Source organism: Dermochelys coriacea, chromosome 15, assembly GCF_009764565.3.
Source record: "Dermochelys coriacea isolate rDerCor1 chromosome 15, rDerCor1.pri.v4, whole genome shotgun sequence".
NCBI lineage: Eukaryota > Metazoa > Chordata > Testudines > Dermochelyidae > Dermochelys > Dermochelys coriacea.
The window spans coordinates 17,190,456-17,206,409 of NC_050082.1; the positions used below are offsets into that span (position 1 = coordinate 17,190,456).

Genomic DNA, 15,954 nt, shown 5'->3' on the forward strand with positions numbered 1-15,954 from the left:
CCACTATGAAAATTTCAGTAGTTTTTCCTGATATATTTGAGGTGGTCTGGATATGGGTGGGAGGTAATACGGAGTGGAATCAGTTTTAGCAGACTTGTCTCTTCATTTCCTATGAAATTATTTTATGCATTGGACACACTTCCTTTTCCATGATATGTGTGTGATATTAGCATTATCCCAAATGTTTAACTTCTGCAACTGAAAAGTCTATGAAGCGGTTTCCATGGAGCAAATGTCTTTAGATGAACCAGGTTCAACAATACTCAATTTGTAATGAATAACTCAGTTAAAATTTCAGGTTTTTTTTTTTTTTTTGGAAGGGGGAATGAACAGTATTCATCTCAAATTTTATTTCAGATTCATCATTAATCCAGGAGATTCCTGATTATTTTTTATTTAAATGTTGTCTAGAATGGTAGAGAGCAGGTGGGGAAATAATACCTTTTACTAGACCAACATCTTTTTGGTGAAAGAGCTGACACAGAGCTCTTCTTCAGGTCTGTTAGAATTATGGAAGATACTTAAATGTTATAAATCATCTGCAGTAAATAGAATAATGAGAGCAGGTGGGGAAATAATACCTTTTACTAGACCAACATCTTTTTGGTGAAAGAGCTGACACAGAGCTCTTCTTCAGGTCTGTTAGAATTATGGAAGATACTGAAATGTTATAAATCATCTGCAGTAAATAGAATAATGAGAGCAAGTATCCTCTTCATCTGCTATGTGCTATGATAGGTATGTCTGAGAGGCATATTATAATTATTCATTATTTATATTGCAGTAGCACCTGAGAGCCCCAGTTCTGGATCCATTGTGCTAAGTGCTGTACACACACACGGGACAGCTGCTGTCCTTGTATCAAGTATGCTGATAACACACACATACACACACGCTGCTGAAGAGACTTGTGTCCTGATGTTTCACTGATTTCAAGAAAACATCCCATTTAAGTTGCAGCAGAATCATAGAGAGGAGAAAATGGACCTTTTGACGTTCTAGTTCCCTGTAAGGGGTAAAACATTCAAAAGTACCCATAAGTGACTTAGGTTCCTACGTCACTTTTGAAAATGGGACATGAGAACTAAGCCTCATTGAAAGTCAATGGGAATTAGGCTGTTAAGTGCTTAAATAACTTTTGAAAATAGGACTTAGAAGCCTAAATCATTGTAGGATACTTTAAAAAAATGTATCCTAAGAATCTAGGAACCAGTGCAATATCTTTGTAAAGCATCATTTACATGCTACAAGATTATTAAATGATAATAATAGATTAACACATGGGCAGAAATGGAGAGAAACAAAATAAAACTACTTGTAATATTCAAGTTTTTGGTACTCGAATGTAAAGAGCCTACAGTAAGATTTTCTTTGGATGAGCGCTAAAATATACTGCAAATAGCTATAATTAAAATCTAGCCTCTTTAAAGACAGCGTAGTTTGTTGAAAATAAAATAAATATATTTATTTTTTTAATCTGGGCATGACTCAAAGAAACTGGATCTCTCTGTTAGCATCAAGATAATCCACTTCATGTTTTTTTTGGAAGGAGGGATAAAAGAGAGCTGGCAGCTGTAAGTGCCTCAATACCCAATTTCTTTAAGAGACTTGAAGCCAGCCTGGTGGATCTGTGGCTGACTCCAGACTTTAGCCCCACGCCACAACTTTGCTTTTGTCAGTAAAAGAATAGACACTGAAGAGTCTGGAGGAGGAGCAGGTTGGCACGCATTAAGAAGCTTTGTAAAAGAGACTATCACGCAATGGGGATAGGAGCTGTGTCCCAGTTGCAAATTGGGCTTTAGCAAGTGGGATCAGGACTAGCTATTTGTGCCTATCAGTGATGCCTGTTACAATGGGTTTGGCCACACAATAACACAGCTAGCTATGCAGTCACTTGTATTACCACTAAGTCCCTAGCACCCAATAATTTGTGCTTCCTGGGTGAGAGTACACTTACAGCCAGGATCGGGAGAGAAGAACACTAATGGCTGCCATTTTGTTTTGCTAAGGTTATTAGTACCCCCTAAAACTCAAAAGGGAAGACAGAAAGCTTTGGCTAGCATACATCAGGGTCAGCCAGGGAGCTCCTGACAAGCAACCCATGTGGGGATCACTAGTAAATTACCTACTCAAGCTTTGGGTTTCCAGAGAAAAAGATGATAGTAGAAACATATTTTCTTGTTACACTGATATGAACAGACCTAACTATTAGCATCACTGACATGCAAATACTGGAAGCCAGCGTGAACTCTGCCTCTCTGCCTAGGAACCTGAGCAGAAGTGCCAAAGGGGAGCGGTTACTTTAAATTTAAAGGGACAGAAGCAAGCAGGCTTTTTTCCTAGAAGGGGAAAAGAAAGAAAAACCCAAAGGGCGCATGTTCCCTCTGAGTGTCTCTTCTAACCTGATGCTTTTATTGAATGCACACGTACTACCAAGCAACTTGACACCATACTAAGGACAACATAGCTGGTAGAAGTTTGAACCTAGCACTCCAGAGGTGATTGGCAAACCCACTGCATCACTTATTTGTTAGTAGCAGAGCTCTTGTCTTTTACTGACATGCAAGCAGGCTACTTCATCTTGCTCTTACTGAAGTCAATAGTGAAAACGCCACTTGAGTTCAGGGGTGGATGCAGAACTGGCCTGACAGTGAAAACATTCTCATTTCCTCTTCTCATGATCTGTCTGCACTATGGCCAAGATGTCTATCATCTTTGCCTTAAACAGGGGAAGAAGAATAAATCCCCACTGTGATGCCCAACATGTCCCCAGTCATGTGGCTGAAATTCTAGACAGGGACAGGTCTTTCAAAACAGACATCTTACTAGGACAGCCCTGGTTGGGATCCAGAATATTTTAGTCTAATGTTGTTTTGAGAGTTTGTTTGCGGGGCAATTCTCGTTCCCACCCCTTTGAAAGAGTAATTCTAAATAATGGGATATTGAGCCCCTGAAAATGAAAGCGGGATGCCAAGTCATCAGAGTTTTTGGCAGCAGATCTTCCCTCTCCCTACTCTCTCTAACTGGCTTTATAGAAAACAGAAGGGTACATTTTTGTCAGTCCTTGTCCTCATTAATCCCTGCTGAGTTAGTTATAGAGTCAAATGCCAGATCAAAAGGAGGCCCAGAAAGTCAGAGTTTCAAGGAAGTCTCCAGCTGCCAGGCTTTCCCACAGGAACAGCTACAAGCTAATGGAGGAACTATCAACGGGGCACTTAGGGCAGAAGTGACAATAGGGATGGAACAAAGGAAACTTCTCAAAAAGGCTGCAAAAAATAACAATAAAAAGTCTAACGTCAGAGCTCGGTGACTTTAACACTGGGGGGTAGGGGAGAGGTGTCTCACTTGCCAATCTATTTTATTATTCTGCCCGCTCACCAGAAAAAAATTCTTCAAATAAGGTCTAAACTGCAGCTTCTCCCAATGCAGGGGTTGAGTACCAGTCCTTTATTAATTTATTAAATGCATTAAAGAAAGAAAGGAAGGAAGGCAGGCAGGCAGAGCTCAGCACATCTGGCAAAACCTGAGTAATGGTGAAATGTATCATTGGACAATCTGCCCCCTCTAGAAAGTAATTAATTTTTAGCAAACCATCCTAAAGCTTATTACAAAGAGCACATGCTCCCCCCTCCCCATGCTGGGTAACGAAGACAACAGCAAACACACAGACTGCAACGTGTTTAAATGAGAACATGTATTTAGGCTGGGAGTTTCAAGAGTGCCTAAGGGATTGTGGTGCCCAAATCCAGTTGGGAGCCCAACTCCCTTAAACTCTATGGAAAATCCCAGCTTTAATAATAGTTTATACTCAGATTCACTTCCTCTCCGCCTCTTCCTTTAGTCAGAGAATGAGGAATATACAGCGATTGTCCTGGAGGTTAAACTAGGTCACAGCATGCAAGGCCAATTCAATGTCTCTCACCTGTTACAATACTACTCTTGACTATTTCAGGAGTCTCTGCCAAAGGGGATGTTTGCATTGGTTTTTTTGCTTGTGCACCCCCTAACCCCTCTGTAAATACTGTGCATGCACAGGAGACCAGCCCTGATGAAAAGAAGAGGACCTACCTGCAGGGTGTCCTGGTATCACAAGGCTGTTGGTGGGCAACGCTGGTGGTGGTGGTAGCGTGGGTGGGGTGGCGAACATGGCCGGATGGTGCTGGTGTTGGGTCTGCGATCTGAGAGGGAAGTGCGAGGTAGCAAGATTAGAGATGGAGAGGGGCAGGGCTGGGCCAGAAGAGTGGTGAGGAGGGATCTGGGGGGAGAGAGGATGGTGTTTGGGGAGGCTGATGCTTGTTGCACTGCTGGCACTGCTGCTTCTGCTGTGGGGAGAGAGAGGTGGAGAAGAGAGAAAAGAAGTGTGTTACAATACAAGAGAGCCATGGCAGAGTTCAGAGACAGCCAGGCTCTATAACAATGACCTCACCCAGCACAGAGGCATGAAACCACAGCCCTTTCTGCCCATTTCGGGGAGCTGTCCAGGTGGGAGTTAAAGATCCCTATGACCTTTCCCAACAGGGCAGGGTATGGCTCGGGTTCTTCTCGGTGACACTCCCTTTCATGACTGAACAGATGGCAGCTCTCGGAGCTGTGTGTGAGCTGACTGAGGTACTGTAATGGCAGCTGTACTTGCACCTTTATTTAGCCTGTGATGACCTTCCAATGGCAACGCGTTCCCTTGCGATCATAAGGCTTGGAGACTGTTACTCTCAAAAAAAGAAAAGGAGGACTTGTGGCACCTTCGAGACTAACAAATTTATTTGAGCATAAGCTTTTGTTACTATTACTCTGTATGTTCAGAGTGCCATGGTATGAGCTATGGCAATCATATTATGCCTGCCCTGCATTCTATACAGTGATATTACACATACTCAATAGGATATATCAGTATATATTGTATTATTTTAATTATATTGTTTTTAAAAGATTATTATTCTGTTGCACAGCTTAAAAGCTTTGTTGGGGGTGGTGGAAGGGCAATATCAATGCAATTATTATTGTTTACCATATTCTCCCACAACACCAATGTCTTGCGATTATCTAAGCACTCTGAGATACTTGTGTGTTTGTCTGAATAGTGCCGATGTGATGTTGTTATTAAATATTTATATTGTGGTAGCACTTAAAGGCCACAATCAGGGAGGGGCCCCACTGTGTGAGTTGCTAGACAAACTGGTCGTAAATGACAGTCCCATATCTTGTTCTTTATGTAGCTAAAAAGTCATGAAATGATGCACACATTGTTCACTGAATTAATCTAACGCAATAGGCTGATTTGGGGAGAATGGTGTGTTTTCTGCACCAACAAAGGGACTGTCCAGGTCACTGTTTACTCCTGTACATTGACTCATCTCTCACCAAGCTCCCCCATTTTATTTCTACTCAAGAAATATGAATCTTTGCATCTTATCTACTGGATGAAAATTATTTGAAGGACAAACTGAGCCTCGTGCTAGCCGTACAGCTACGGCGAACATGTTACTTTGCAATATCTTTTTTGCTTTATATGGAGAGTCATACTCTGAGGCTGCTGTTAGCTGATGCACCTTCAGTTTGAACTGTGCTCCCTGCAAAAAGATCCAAATGGGATATGGAATTTGTTTTTTTCCAATAGTTCTGGTGAACCAGTTAAACTACACCGATGTCACATGAATACATGTGACCACGCCAAATCCAAAGACTGCCTATGGGTTTGCAATTGGAGTCTACCGGGGGAAAAAAATGGTTTTGTGAAAACCCAAACTGTTTCCCAATTACACCGCTACCCCAATAGAACACGAATTTGGATAGAACGCGGTGCAGCAGCGCTCTGGGGGGCGGATGAGTGTGCTCCGGCAGATCAGCGCGTCAGCGTGCCTGTCTCCGACATGCTGTTCTGAGTGGCGAGTTAAGGGTGCCGGGCCGGGGCTGAGGGATTGGATAAAGGGCAGAGGGTCTCAGGGGGCGGTCAGGGGATGGGGGGGTTGGATGGTTCAGAGATTCTGGGGGCAGGGCGATCAGGGGATGGGGGCGTTGGATAGGGCGTGGGAGTCCCAGGGGGCATGTCAGGGGTCGGGAGTGTGGATAGGGGTTGGGGCAGTCAGGGGACAGGGAGCAAGGGAGGTTGGGTAGGGGGTGGGAGTCCTGGGGGTGATTAGGGATGGTGGGGTTTCTGGAAGAGGCAGCCAGGGGACAAGGAGCAGGAGGGCTTAGATGGGGGTGGAGTCTTGGGAGGGGTGGTTGGGGTCTCTGGAGGGGGTAGTCAGGGGACAAGGGGTGGGGGGGGTTGGATGGGTCGGGGATTCTGAGGGGTCAGTCAGGAGGCAGGAAGTGACTATTAACAACGGAAATGCTTGAGGCCAAAGCAAGTTCAATATAACATGGTTTCACCTCTAACGCAGCAAGATTTTTTGGCTCCTGAGGACCGCGTTATATCAGGGTAGAGGTGTACAAAGTCCTCTGCCGACTGGTTCTGATGGAAAAAATTGCAAATGCACTGGAAGCTGTACCCTAGAAAGTTTTGCCCCACAGCCATACAACCCCTGTTCATTAGGGAAGCTGTAGTCACAATCTCTTTTATGCAGCTACCCAAAACAGCTGGAAATACATGGCTATGTGGTGTTGGCCTAGAGGAATACAATGCCTCTCACAAGCAGAGCACCTTTCCCAGGAAATGAGAAAGCCTATGGCCTATTCTACAGAGATTTTAATACCTTTTCAATGAACTGTACCCTGGAAGCAGAGTTTGAGTGCATTACAAAGGAACAATGCAAGCACCCTTTCCCCTACCTGATATTGAGTCCGTTGTGGGCCACCTGGTGATGCACTTGGTAGTTGAGAGGGGGAGGGATGTGACTCTGAGCCTGGGTCCGAAGCTCAGGTATGAGCTGAGGCTGAGATTGTGGTCGTGGCTGAGGTTGTGACTGTGGTCGAGGCTGCGGCTGGGGTGTGAGTCTTGGTGGTGCTGGTGCTGAGATCACTGGCTCCTTCTTCAACAGCGGGCTTGCCCTGGCGCTTGACGTAGGCGCAGAAGAAGTGGAAGTCACAACAGCAGCAACTGGCTGGGGGCTGGGAATAGGCAGCACGAAGGGCACGTCAGTGCTCAGTTCCCGGCTGCGCTCTAGCCCTGACACCTTGGGGATGGTTGCTGCTTTCGCTTCAGGTCTATCAGTCAAGGTTGGACCTTACAGAAAAAGAAGAAGAAGAAAAGTGACATATTGAAGCATCCCTGTTTATTTTCCAATTTTGCAGCATATTTGCTCGGTAAGAACAAAGTCATATTTAGCTTGTGGTAGTATCATCACAACACGATGGTATGTTCGTCTGTCAGTCTGTCCAGTACATGGCACTTGTTCAAGTGTGTGTAAAAGATCAAAGTATTGTCTAGGGGGTGCTTGACGCAAAGCACATATAACCTTACTACGACTATAGAACACTAAATACAGCAGGAATGCTTCTCAAGTTACTGCTAATGCATCTCCCACCAAATTTAATTTCCTGGAATAGATGATAAATCCCACAACCGTAAATCCGATCACAAGAGTTTTGGTTCATTTATTTTCTCAATGATCTTTCAAGGTAACCTGCCTGGTACATCTTGCCATTCATAGCTATGGGGATGGTAACTAATCACTGACAAGAGCATGCTTTAACACTCCTCAGCATGCTTTCTGAGATGAATACCAAGGCCTTTTATGAGAGAGAGGATGGCACAATGATTGTTCATTGGATGCACATTCACATATGAAGATGGAACATAAGCAGTCTAGGAAAACCTACAATGAGCACAATAGGGCAGTCCTGTTCACCCTAAATGTTCTGTGGATATCAAAGAACATACTAACTGCTGTAACATATGCCAAAATCATAAGTAATACGGTAATGAATGACTGATAGGTACCAATCAAAATGATTTTCTTTAATGGGTTAAATTCCTCACAGATTTTTTCCAAGTAAAATGCTGAGTCTTCATTTTTCCAATGAAGTTTGAAGCTCAAGCCAGTAGAAGGGATTAAACAGCAGCAACAACAACAAAAAATAAGACCAAGGAATATTAAAAAAAGACCTAAAATAAGAAGAGAAACTACATGCAACATGCTGAATTCTCAATTCCCAAAGATAACTCCCTTTTAACATTATGTACATATCCCTGAAGTGCAGGGATGCTCCATAATTCATCTCAAGAGGAGCCTTCCATTGACTAAGTCTGCCGTTCATTTGCTTCTCCAACACATGCACCCCACTAGATCTATAAGTGTTAAGTTTACTGTACATGTTTTTATTATGTCAAAATAATTTTAGGGTTTTATTTATTATAATCTTCAGCCCACCCAAGATGTCAGAGAGAATAGGACAGAGAAACATGTGAGAAAGGGACATGGACACCCACCCACGCATGCTCCCAACACTAACATGGACAAATTCCACTTATGAAATTACCTTAACTCTTAACTTTTAAAAGGGCCGGGTAGCACTAAAATATATTCATGGTGTATGAAGTGTGGGAACAGCCGCACACAACATGCACCGATTTCTGCATTACTTATTCTACTTTGTGTCTGATTCATCATCGTCTGCCTTCAGTGACTTCACTGGAGTTATACTGGCATGAAACCAGAGGGAGGCAGTATTGAATCAAGCTCTCTGCTTCCCTGTAATATGCCAAATCATTTTGTATTTACATCCAATGACAGGATGATGTCAGATTATTTTCCTCCTTCTTTTGGCAAAAACCAATTTTTCACACACAGTCTCACTGATCTCCAGAATACAGTTGGACAAAGGCACTGAAATAAACAAGCTATTTTCATGAGCTTGGGAAGAGCTGTGACTGCATAACTGATGAGTGGCAGAAATGAGTGGGAATTCCAAAGAAATTCCAGTGCTTTAGGTGGATCAAATGGTAGTTCAAACCCCTGTCAGCTGATCCCCATTTTGAGACAATCTAGAGATGTCCCTAATCAATTACTTATATAAAGTATTATATATAGTCATTTTCACTGTATTTTTCAGATGTGATTTGGTTTATGGACTTAAAGATAATGGTAAATAGATTTTATTGTAGTTAATACTTAAAGTGACTGTATTTATTTCTAAAATTAAATTTTCACTAATCTAACAGTTCATCGATTTTTATTAATGCATCTAAATCCAATGGGTGACATCCTGACTAAATTTAAGTCAATGGGAGTTTTACCACTGATTTCAACAGGGCCAGAATGCCACCCAATATGCTTTTCAAAGGATGTGTATTCACAATTATAGATCCCATGGTTATCTAGAGGCATCCCATAAAAAACACTCAGGTTCCATTCTTGACCATAGGTTCTATGAAATCCTATTAGCTCATTCCATCCAGTCGGCCCATTCAGAGTTAAACTTTAGACAGTGTAATTACAGGCAATATAGACTAATGAACACACCGGCACCATAAAAGTTAAAGAAGCTGGGTTAAAAAATGAATCAATTGGATCTAAAACAAATCAATGAGTTGTTCCATTAAAAGCAGCTGTCCGACCAGTTTTATATACAACTATTGATTCCCTGTGGTTCCAGCATTAGATCTCGTTTGCAAGTTTCTCAGAGCAAAAGCCTATATAGTTCCTTGCTGACTGAAATGACCAATCAGCTGTAGAATATTGTGGTCACGTGTCTAATTCTTACTGGCAACTCACATCTCTCAAATTGCAACACTGAAATGCTTCTCTGTGTTTAGTTTTTGTCTGAGAACAATTCGAGACCTAATGAAAACACTAGAATATATATTTGTTTGCAGCAGGAAAGCACCAGGAATGAAAGAGGAGACTCTCCTTCCCCTCACCCTATGTCAAGTACAAACATATAAGTATTTAGAAAGGAAAGATCTGGTGCGAGTTACAGGGAGAAATCCATATACACCAGATTCCATGGTAATGAGGGTCATATATGGATGAATGGGTCTAACTATAATTGGTTATCACCGTTTCCATTTTTTAATAACTATAGTACAGCGTGCTGAAATAAAACCACTTTATGTATTTGATTTACTAGGGGGCGGGCAGGTAGGTGCACATAAGTAAAACTGAAAGCATAGAGAGAGGTGGTTAGAACAGAGCAGAGACTGGTCTCAGCATGGGTAGCAGGTAGCATAGGCAGGGGAAGGCTGTGCCTTCCCAAACTGCCTTGCGTAGCCCGGCCCATGTTTTGCCCCAACGCCCCCTCCTGCCTCTTTCCAGTTCCCTTCCTTCTCTCCTGTGGCACAGAGGCTGGGGAAGGCAAGCTGGGGCTGGTGTACACAAGGCCTGGGGTTGGGGGTGCTTTGGCCAAACTGCCCAGTGCTCCGGGGTTGGGGGAAGGTAGAAGGGTTCAAAAAAGAACTAGATAAATTCGTGGAGGATAGGTGCATCAATGGCTATTAGCCAGGATGGGCAGGGAGGGTGTCCCTAGCCTGTGTTTAACAGAAGCTGGGAATGGGCGATGGGATGGATCACTTGATGATTACTTGTTCTGTTCATTCCCTCTGGGGCACCTGGCATTGGCCACTGTCGGAAGACACAATACTGGGCTAGATGGACTTTTGGTCTGACCCAGCATGGCCATTCTTATATTCTTCTTATGAGAGGCCTCAGGCAGAGAGGGAAGGGCCGGGAGTTGGCCTTCCCCAATGGCATGTTCACCCGTCGCCTATGTGTCCAAGCCCAAATAGTCAGATATGGGGTGTGTTTGGGTCCATGCTTTTGTTTCAATTTGTTACTGAGATGCAGGCAAAGTGTGAAATTTGGATCCAGACCCCAGCTTGGAAGTTGGATTCCACACCTGCTGAAAGACCAGGGTTGCTCAGATCCAGGGATTTAGTCTCTGGCAGGGAGGACAGAGTCAGGCAAACATAGGACACTTTTACCCAAATGGAGACACATCTCAGTTTTAGTCATGTGTCTTTGTTAGACCTACAACACACATGTATTTCCACTAGAAAGATGTACTTGGAGAACCCTTCTCACCAGAGATGTATATAGGGCTACTAGCAACCATTAGCTCTGCAGAATAATTTCCCTTGGGTATGCCCCGAACACTGGTTCTACAGGATACACACTATGCTTAGAGTGAACAGATGTCCCACTTTTCTAGCAATGTCTTTGTTTTCCTGGGGCATCCAGGCCAATACTAACCAAAACAGTGTTTTTTTTTCTCTCTACTTGGTGCCCAAAACCGATACCCACTTATCACCCACTAAAACCTTCCTGCATCCCCCCCAGCTACATACACATAACTCTCCCCACATTTATAGTAAGAGGTACCAGTCACTACCTGTGACATCTTACTATAATCATACGAACCCTCCAAAATGCTTTACTTTGTTTTTTAGACTTATTGATTATTAAGAAAATTCCTGGCCAAAACTCCCCCTTCCGTTCTTGATCTACATGTGTGTTCATGTACATTTAGGTGGACAGGAGAACTAAATCAACTTTGTTCCAACTTCACTGAGCTCCACTAGAAAACTGGGTTTTTATTCTTTCAAGTGATTTCATTGTCCATCCAGAACAATATCCAGAACTTCAGAGCTTTCCTCTGTACAACACCTAAAAGGCCTTCCACCTCACACTCCTTCTAAGGAATTTTTTTTTAACCTCTTCTGCACAAGTTGCCTTCACTTGATCAGAGATGACTGCTATTCACATGTGGAATTGTTCCTTGGGCCTCTTATATCTTCTTTCAGACTTTCTGCACTGGGGTCACATACCTCAGCCCCCTCTGACCATACAGACCTACCTGACCAAGCCTGGCCTCCCATAACAAGCCCTGGATTCACCATAGCACACTGGAACATTCTAGCATCAAAAATGTGTTTATTTTTACCAAGTCCTAGAGTAGTTAATTTTCATGCTTAATGACAACAGGCTGAGCCAATTTGCCTAAGACTTGACAGTCAGCTCCAATAACTCAAGCTTAATTAAAGCTGAACGCATGTCAGTTCAGCTCTTCCTTTCACAGGAAATCTGACATTTACAGTGATTCATGTTTCAGCCATGGTATGTAAAGGCTGGAACTCATCTGCCATTCCCCACCATGCACAATGTTACCCCTTTTCAGTATGCCAACTTTGTTTATTTTATAACCACGATCATGGGACTTCTTCCACTAAGAGAGTTTTCTTCTGTTAATAAAACAGTTAAACACACCTTGCTTGTTGTGGGGGGAGTCGAGAAAAAGAGAGGAGGACATGATTGAAACTGGCCTAACAAAGAAAATAAAAATGATCTCATTTCAGTAACTCTTGTCTGCCTGCAACAGGTACTTGAAATGTTGCAAAATATCAACAGTGTGCTACTGCACTATTCAGATTTGACTGGGATAAGAAGAAAATGTCTGTATTTTTAAACAGTAGTGAGGGCTTATGCTATTGCTTTCACGAAATCTGTGAGCATATACAGTATTATCGACTGAAGATTTTAAAGTCCTAGAGGGACAGTTGACCAACACACACAACTGATTGTGCAGTGGAAAGTAAATTCCTGAAGGGTTTATCTGAGCCCAAATGAACCTGCTGCACATACTTGATATAAAATCTGATTGGATTTAAAATCTGTTATGAGAATAAATTTAAAAAAAAATTGCCTCTCCACCCAACCCCACTGGCATCCAAGATGTAGGTATACACCATTACAAACTAAATACAATACAAAAAGTCCCAAACACAAATTAAACCTGTTCTATTACAGGAATTTGCTTTCAAGCTGATTAAGTGTTGCTCAACTGCAGGGGATTAAATCTGCAAAGTCTGCTTTGAGGACTCCAACAGGTGGCTGCTGTTATACAAACAGTACTTAGGCAACAGCATTTCCAGACTGGCTGCCCTGCCTCTTGCTCTTTGTGGCTACAGGTTGTTATGGAAAGGAACTTGTCAGCTCATATAGGATAAGATTGGAAATTATCTCATCTTGTTTGCGCATCTTTCCTTTGTTTCTTGAAGAAAGTGGTGTCATTTGGATGTGCTCTCTAGCCCTCTGCACTTTCTTTCTATGAGATCAAAACATAAGGATGGTGGGATAATGTGAGAGAGAAGTCTCCAACCCTCTCCATTCCAGGACATCTTATAGAAAACTCCAACAGCAACCTATTTTAATCTAACCGCACACCCATCACTTCACTCCCATCATTCCTGTAGAGCACAGACCTAACCCATGATAGCTATTACTACTCCTCAACCATACAAACACCATGGTTACTGCACCTGAAGCAAGCGTAGTGTGGAAGCATAGCAACAAGAGTTAATGGGACATATATATTGAAATGAGTTCATGAGCCACAGACGTGAGCTTTTGAACTCATTGCATTAGGAATCAGTCAAGTAAAAACAAGATTTTCAGCAACTGGAATGAACAAAGAAAATATCCAAAGGAAGAGCCTAATCAATCAAGCTATACCACAATTTTTAAATAGTGCTTTGTATGTGTACAGTATTACGTATGGTGGATATGTAACATCATCAGCACAAATATATACCTCTAAGTGTGTGGTGGTGCAACACATTTTGCTTTGGCATTGGGACACAATACAGTAGCTGATGTTTGTAAAGTGGGTAGAAGGTAAGAAGAGCTATATAAGTGACAGCTCTGGAAGATGAAGTGACTTTTGCTCGTTTCTAAATTTTCCCCGCAAGGCTACTATCTGAAGATAGCACTATTTAAAATATCAGACATACCATGGATTAATTAACCCCCAGAGCAAAAGTGTAGAAGTTGCCCAACATAAATGGCCCTTCATATATATCTAACTGCAACTCACTGTTGAGAAAATAAAGATTTGCAACTTATATCTAAAAATACAAATTTTTTTCTTAATGGTATCACATATGTAAAATGTATTTAATATAGAAATACAGGCAAGGATTATGAGCTGTGACAGGATCGGGCCAGATGGCTATAGGAGAGTAATAGAAGGCAGATATATTAGTCCCAGGTTAAGTAGGTCCCTTTTCCCTGGGTAAGGTAACAAGGAAGGTTCCAGAACAATCAGGAATCTTCTGGAGACAATTAAGACAGACAGGCTGATTAGAACATCTGCAGCCAATCAAGAAGCTGCTAGAATCAATTAAGGCAGGCTAATCAGGGCACCTTGGTTGTAAAAAGGAGCTCACTCCAGTTTGTGGTGTGCGTGTGAGGAGCTGGGAGCAAGAGACACTAGGAGCTAAGAATGAGAACGCGGACTGTTGGAGGACTGAGGAGTACAAGCATTATCAGACACCAGGAGGAAGGTCCTATGGTGAAGATAGAGAAGATGTTGGGAGGAGGCCATGGGGAAGTAGCCCAGGGAGTTGTAGCTGTCGCACAGCTGTTCCAGGAGGCACTCTAGACAGCTGCATTCCACAGGGCCCTGGGTTGGAACCCGGAGTAGAGGGCGGGCCCGGGTTCCCCCCAAATCCTCCCAACTCCTGGTCAGACACAGGAGGAGTCGACCTGGAGTGTGGGTTCAGAAAAACAGACAAGCTGAGGGCTGCCATGAAGCTCCAAGGTGAGCAAATCCGCCAATAAGTGCAAGACCCGCCAAGATAGAGCAGGAACTTTGTCTCAGGGCCAATAACAGAGAAGTGACTGTAGGAGGGTAAAACTGAACACTACTACCAAGGGACTAAGTCTATGCAGTAACATAACCTATATGCCCTTGCACCTTTTTCATAATATCACTGAGTTTAACTGAGGAAAGGTGTCCTCATGGTTACAGCATGAAGCTGAGTCAAGAGATCTGAGTGCAGTATGATTAACTTTGTGACTAACTCATTGTGTTACTATGAGCAGCCTCTGTAGGCCTCAGGCTCTCCAGCTGTAAAAATGGGGTGATCTTGTTTTACCTCAATGGGGCCACGCAGATTAATTCATTAATGTTGATCCTTAGATGGGAGGCGCCATAGAATGTGAATTGTTACTATCATGATGCAAAGACTACATCTCCTTGGTGACTCTAATGATCTGCTCCACAGGCTAGTTGGTGTTATCCCATGCCAATACCATTATGCTAAGAGTGTTCTTCCAAGGTGCATGCTCTTCAGAACACACCAGGCACCTAGTGAACTTTCAACAGAGAATAATATGAAAGTCTCTTCTCAGAGGGGAAAATGGGCCCAATATATGCACAAATCCCCAGGCCTTTCTTTGAGCTTGCATTACTGGAATGAAGAAGAGAGGGAAGCTTTTTTGTTGTTGCCACTGATTCCCAAAGTTCATCTCTGGTGAATAAGTTTTGCTGCTGTCTTTCAACAGGAAGTTCCTTTTGCAATCAAGCTGGATTCAGCCCCTGTCGCTCAGTTCATTTGTACAGAGCTGTCTGTCAAGTCAAATCGTCTTGCAACAATCTAAAACACTCTCAGAACAGCTGCCACTATCAATTACTCTTGCAGACAGCCTTGACTATCAGGAAAAGAACTGGAGCGAGCACTTGCCAGTTTTAATAAACTGTGTTGCCCAAGTCATTTAACCTGCTGGATTGCTGTATGTTGGGGCTGTAACAAGCCTTCAACTTCTCAAACTGGAAGAAAGCAACAGTGGCAAAAAAGCCGTCAGCTCAGTCCTCAGAATTAACTTTCAAGTGTACCGTTTTTTTTTTTTCTGAAGCACCCAAGTTTAAAAGCAAGATCATTTAAAGTCATTTGCAGTGTGATATGATAAGGAAAGGTTTCAGAGTAGCAGCCGTGTTAGTCTGTATTCGCAAAAAGCAAAGGAGTACTTGTGGCACCTTAGAGACTAACAAATTTATTAGAGCATAAGCTTTCGTGAGCTACAGCTCACTTCATTGGATGCATTTGATGGTCCACCAAATGCATCTGATGAAGTGAGCTGTAGCTCACGAAAGCTTATGCTCTAATAAATTTGTTAGTCTCTAAGGTGCCACAAGTACTCCTTTGCTTTTCATGATAAGGAAAGCATCTCAAAGACTTAACACAGAGCTGATGACCCACAAGTGTGAGAGTAGCGATTCTTGAACATTTTAATTCAAAAC

General features: G+C 42.8%; 1 protein-coding gene across 30 annotated transcripts in view; it reads right to left on the reverse strand.

Moving 5' to 3' along the window:
• Positions 1-15,954, reverse strand: part of FBRSL1 (fibrosin like 1) — a 770,646-nt gene that overhangs the window by 34,901 nt on the left and 719,791 nt on the right. For all 30 annotated transcript variants that reach the window (XM_043497666.1, XM_043497654.1, XM_043497665.1 and 27 more), the window contains 2 exons: positions 6,769-7,162; positions 4,069-4,322 (listed from right to left, as the gene is read on the reverse strand). In XM_043497666.1, coding sequence (XP_043353601.1) covers positions 4,069-4,322; positions 6,769-7,162 — 648 coding nt within the window. The remainder of the gene's footprint in view (positions 1-4,068; positions 4,323-6,768; positions 7,163-15,954) is intronic.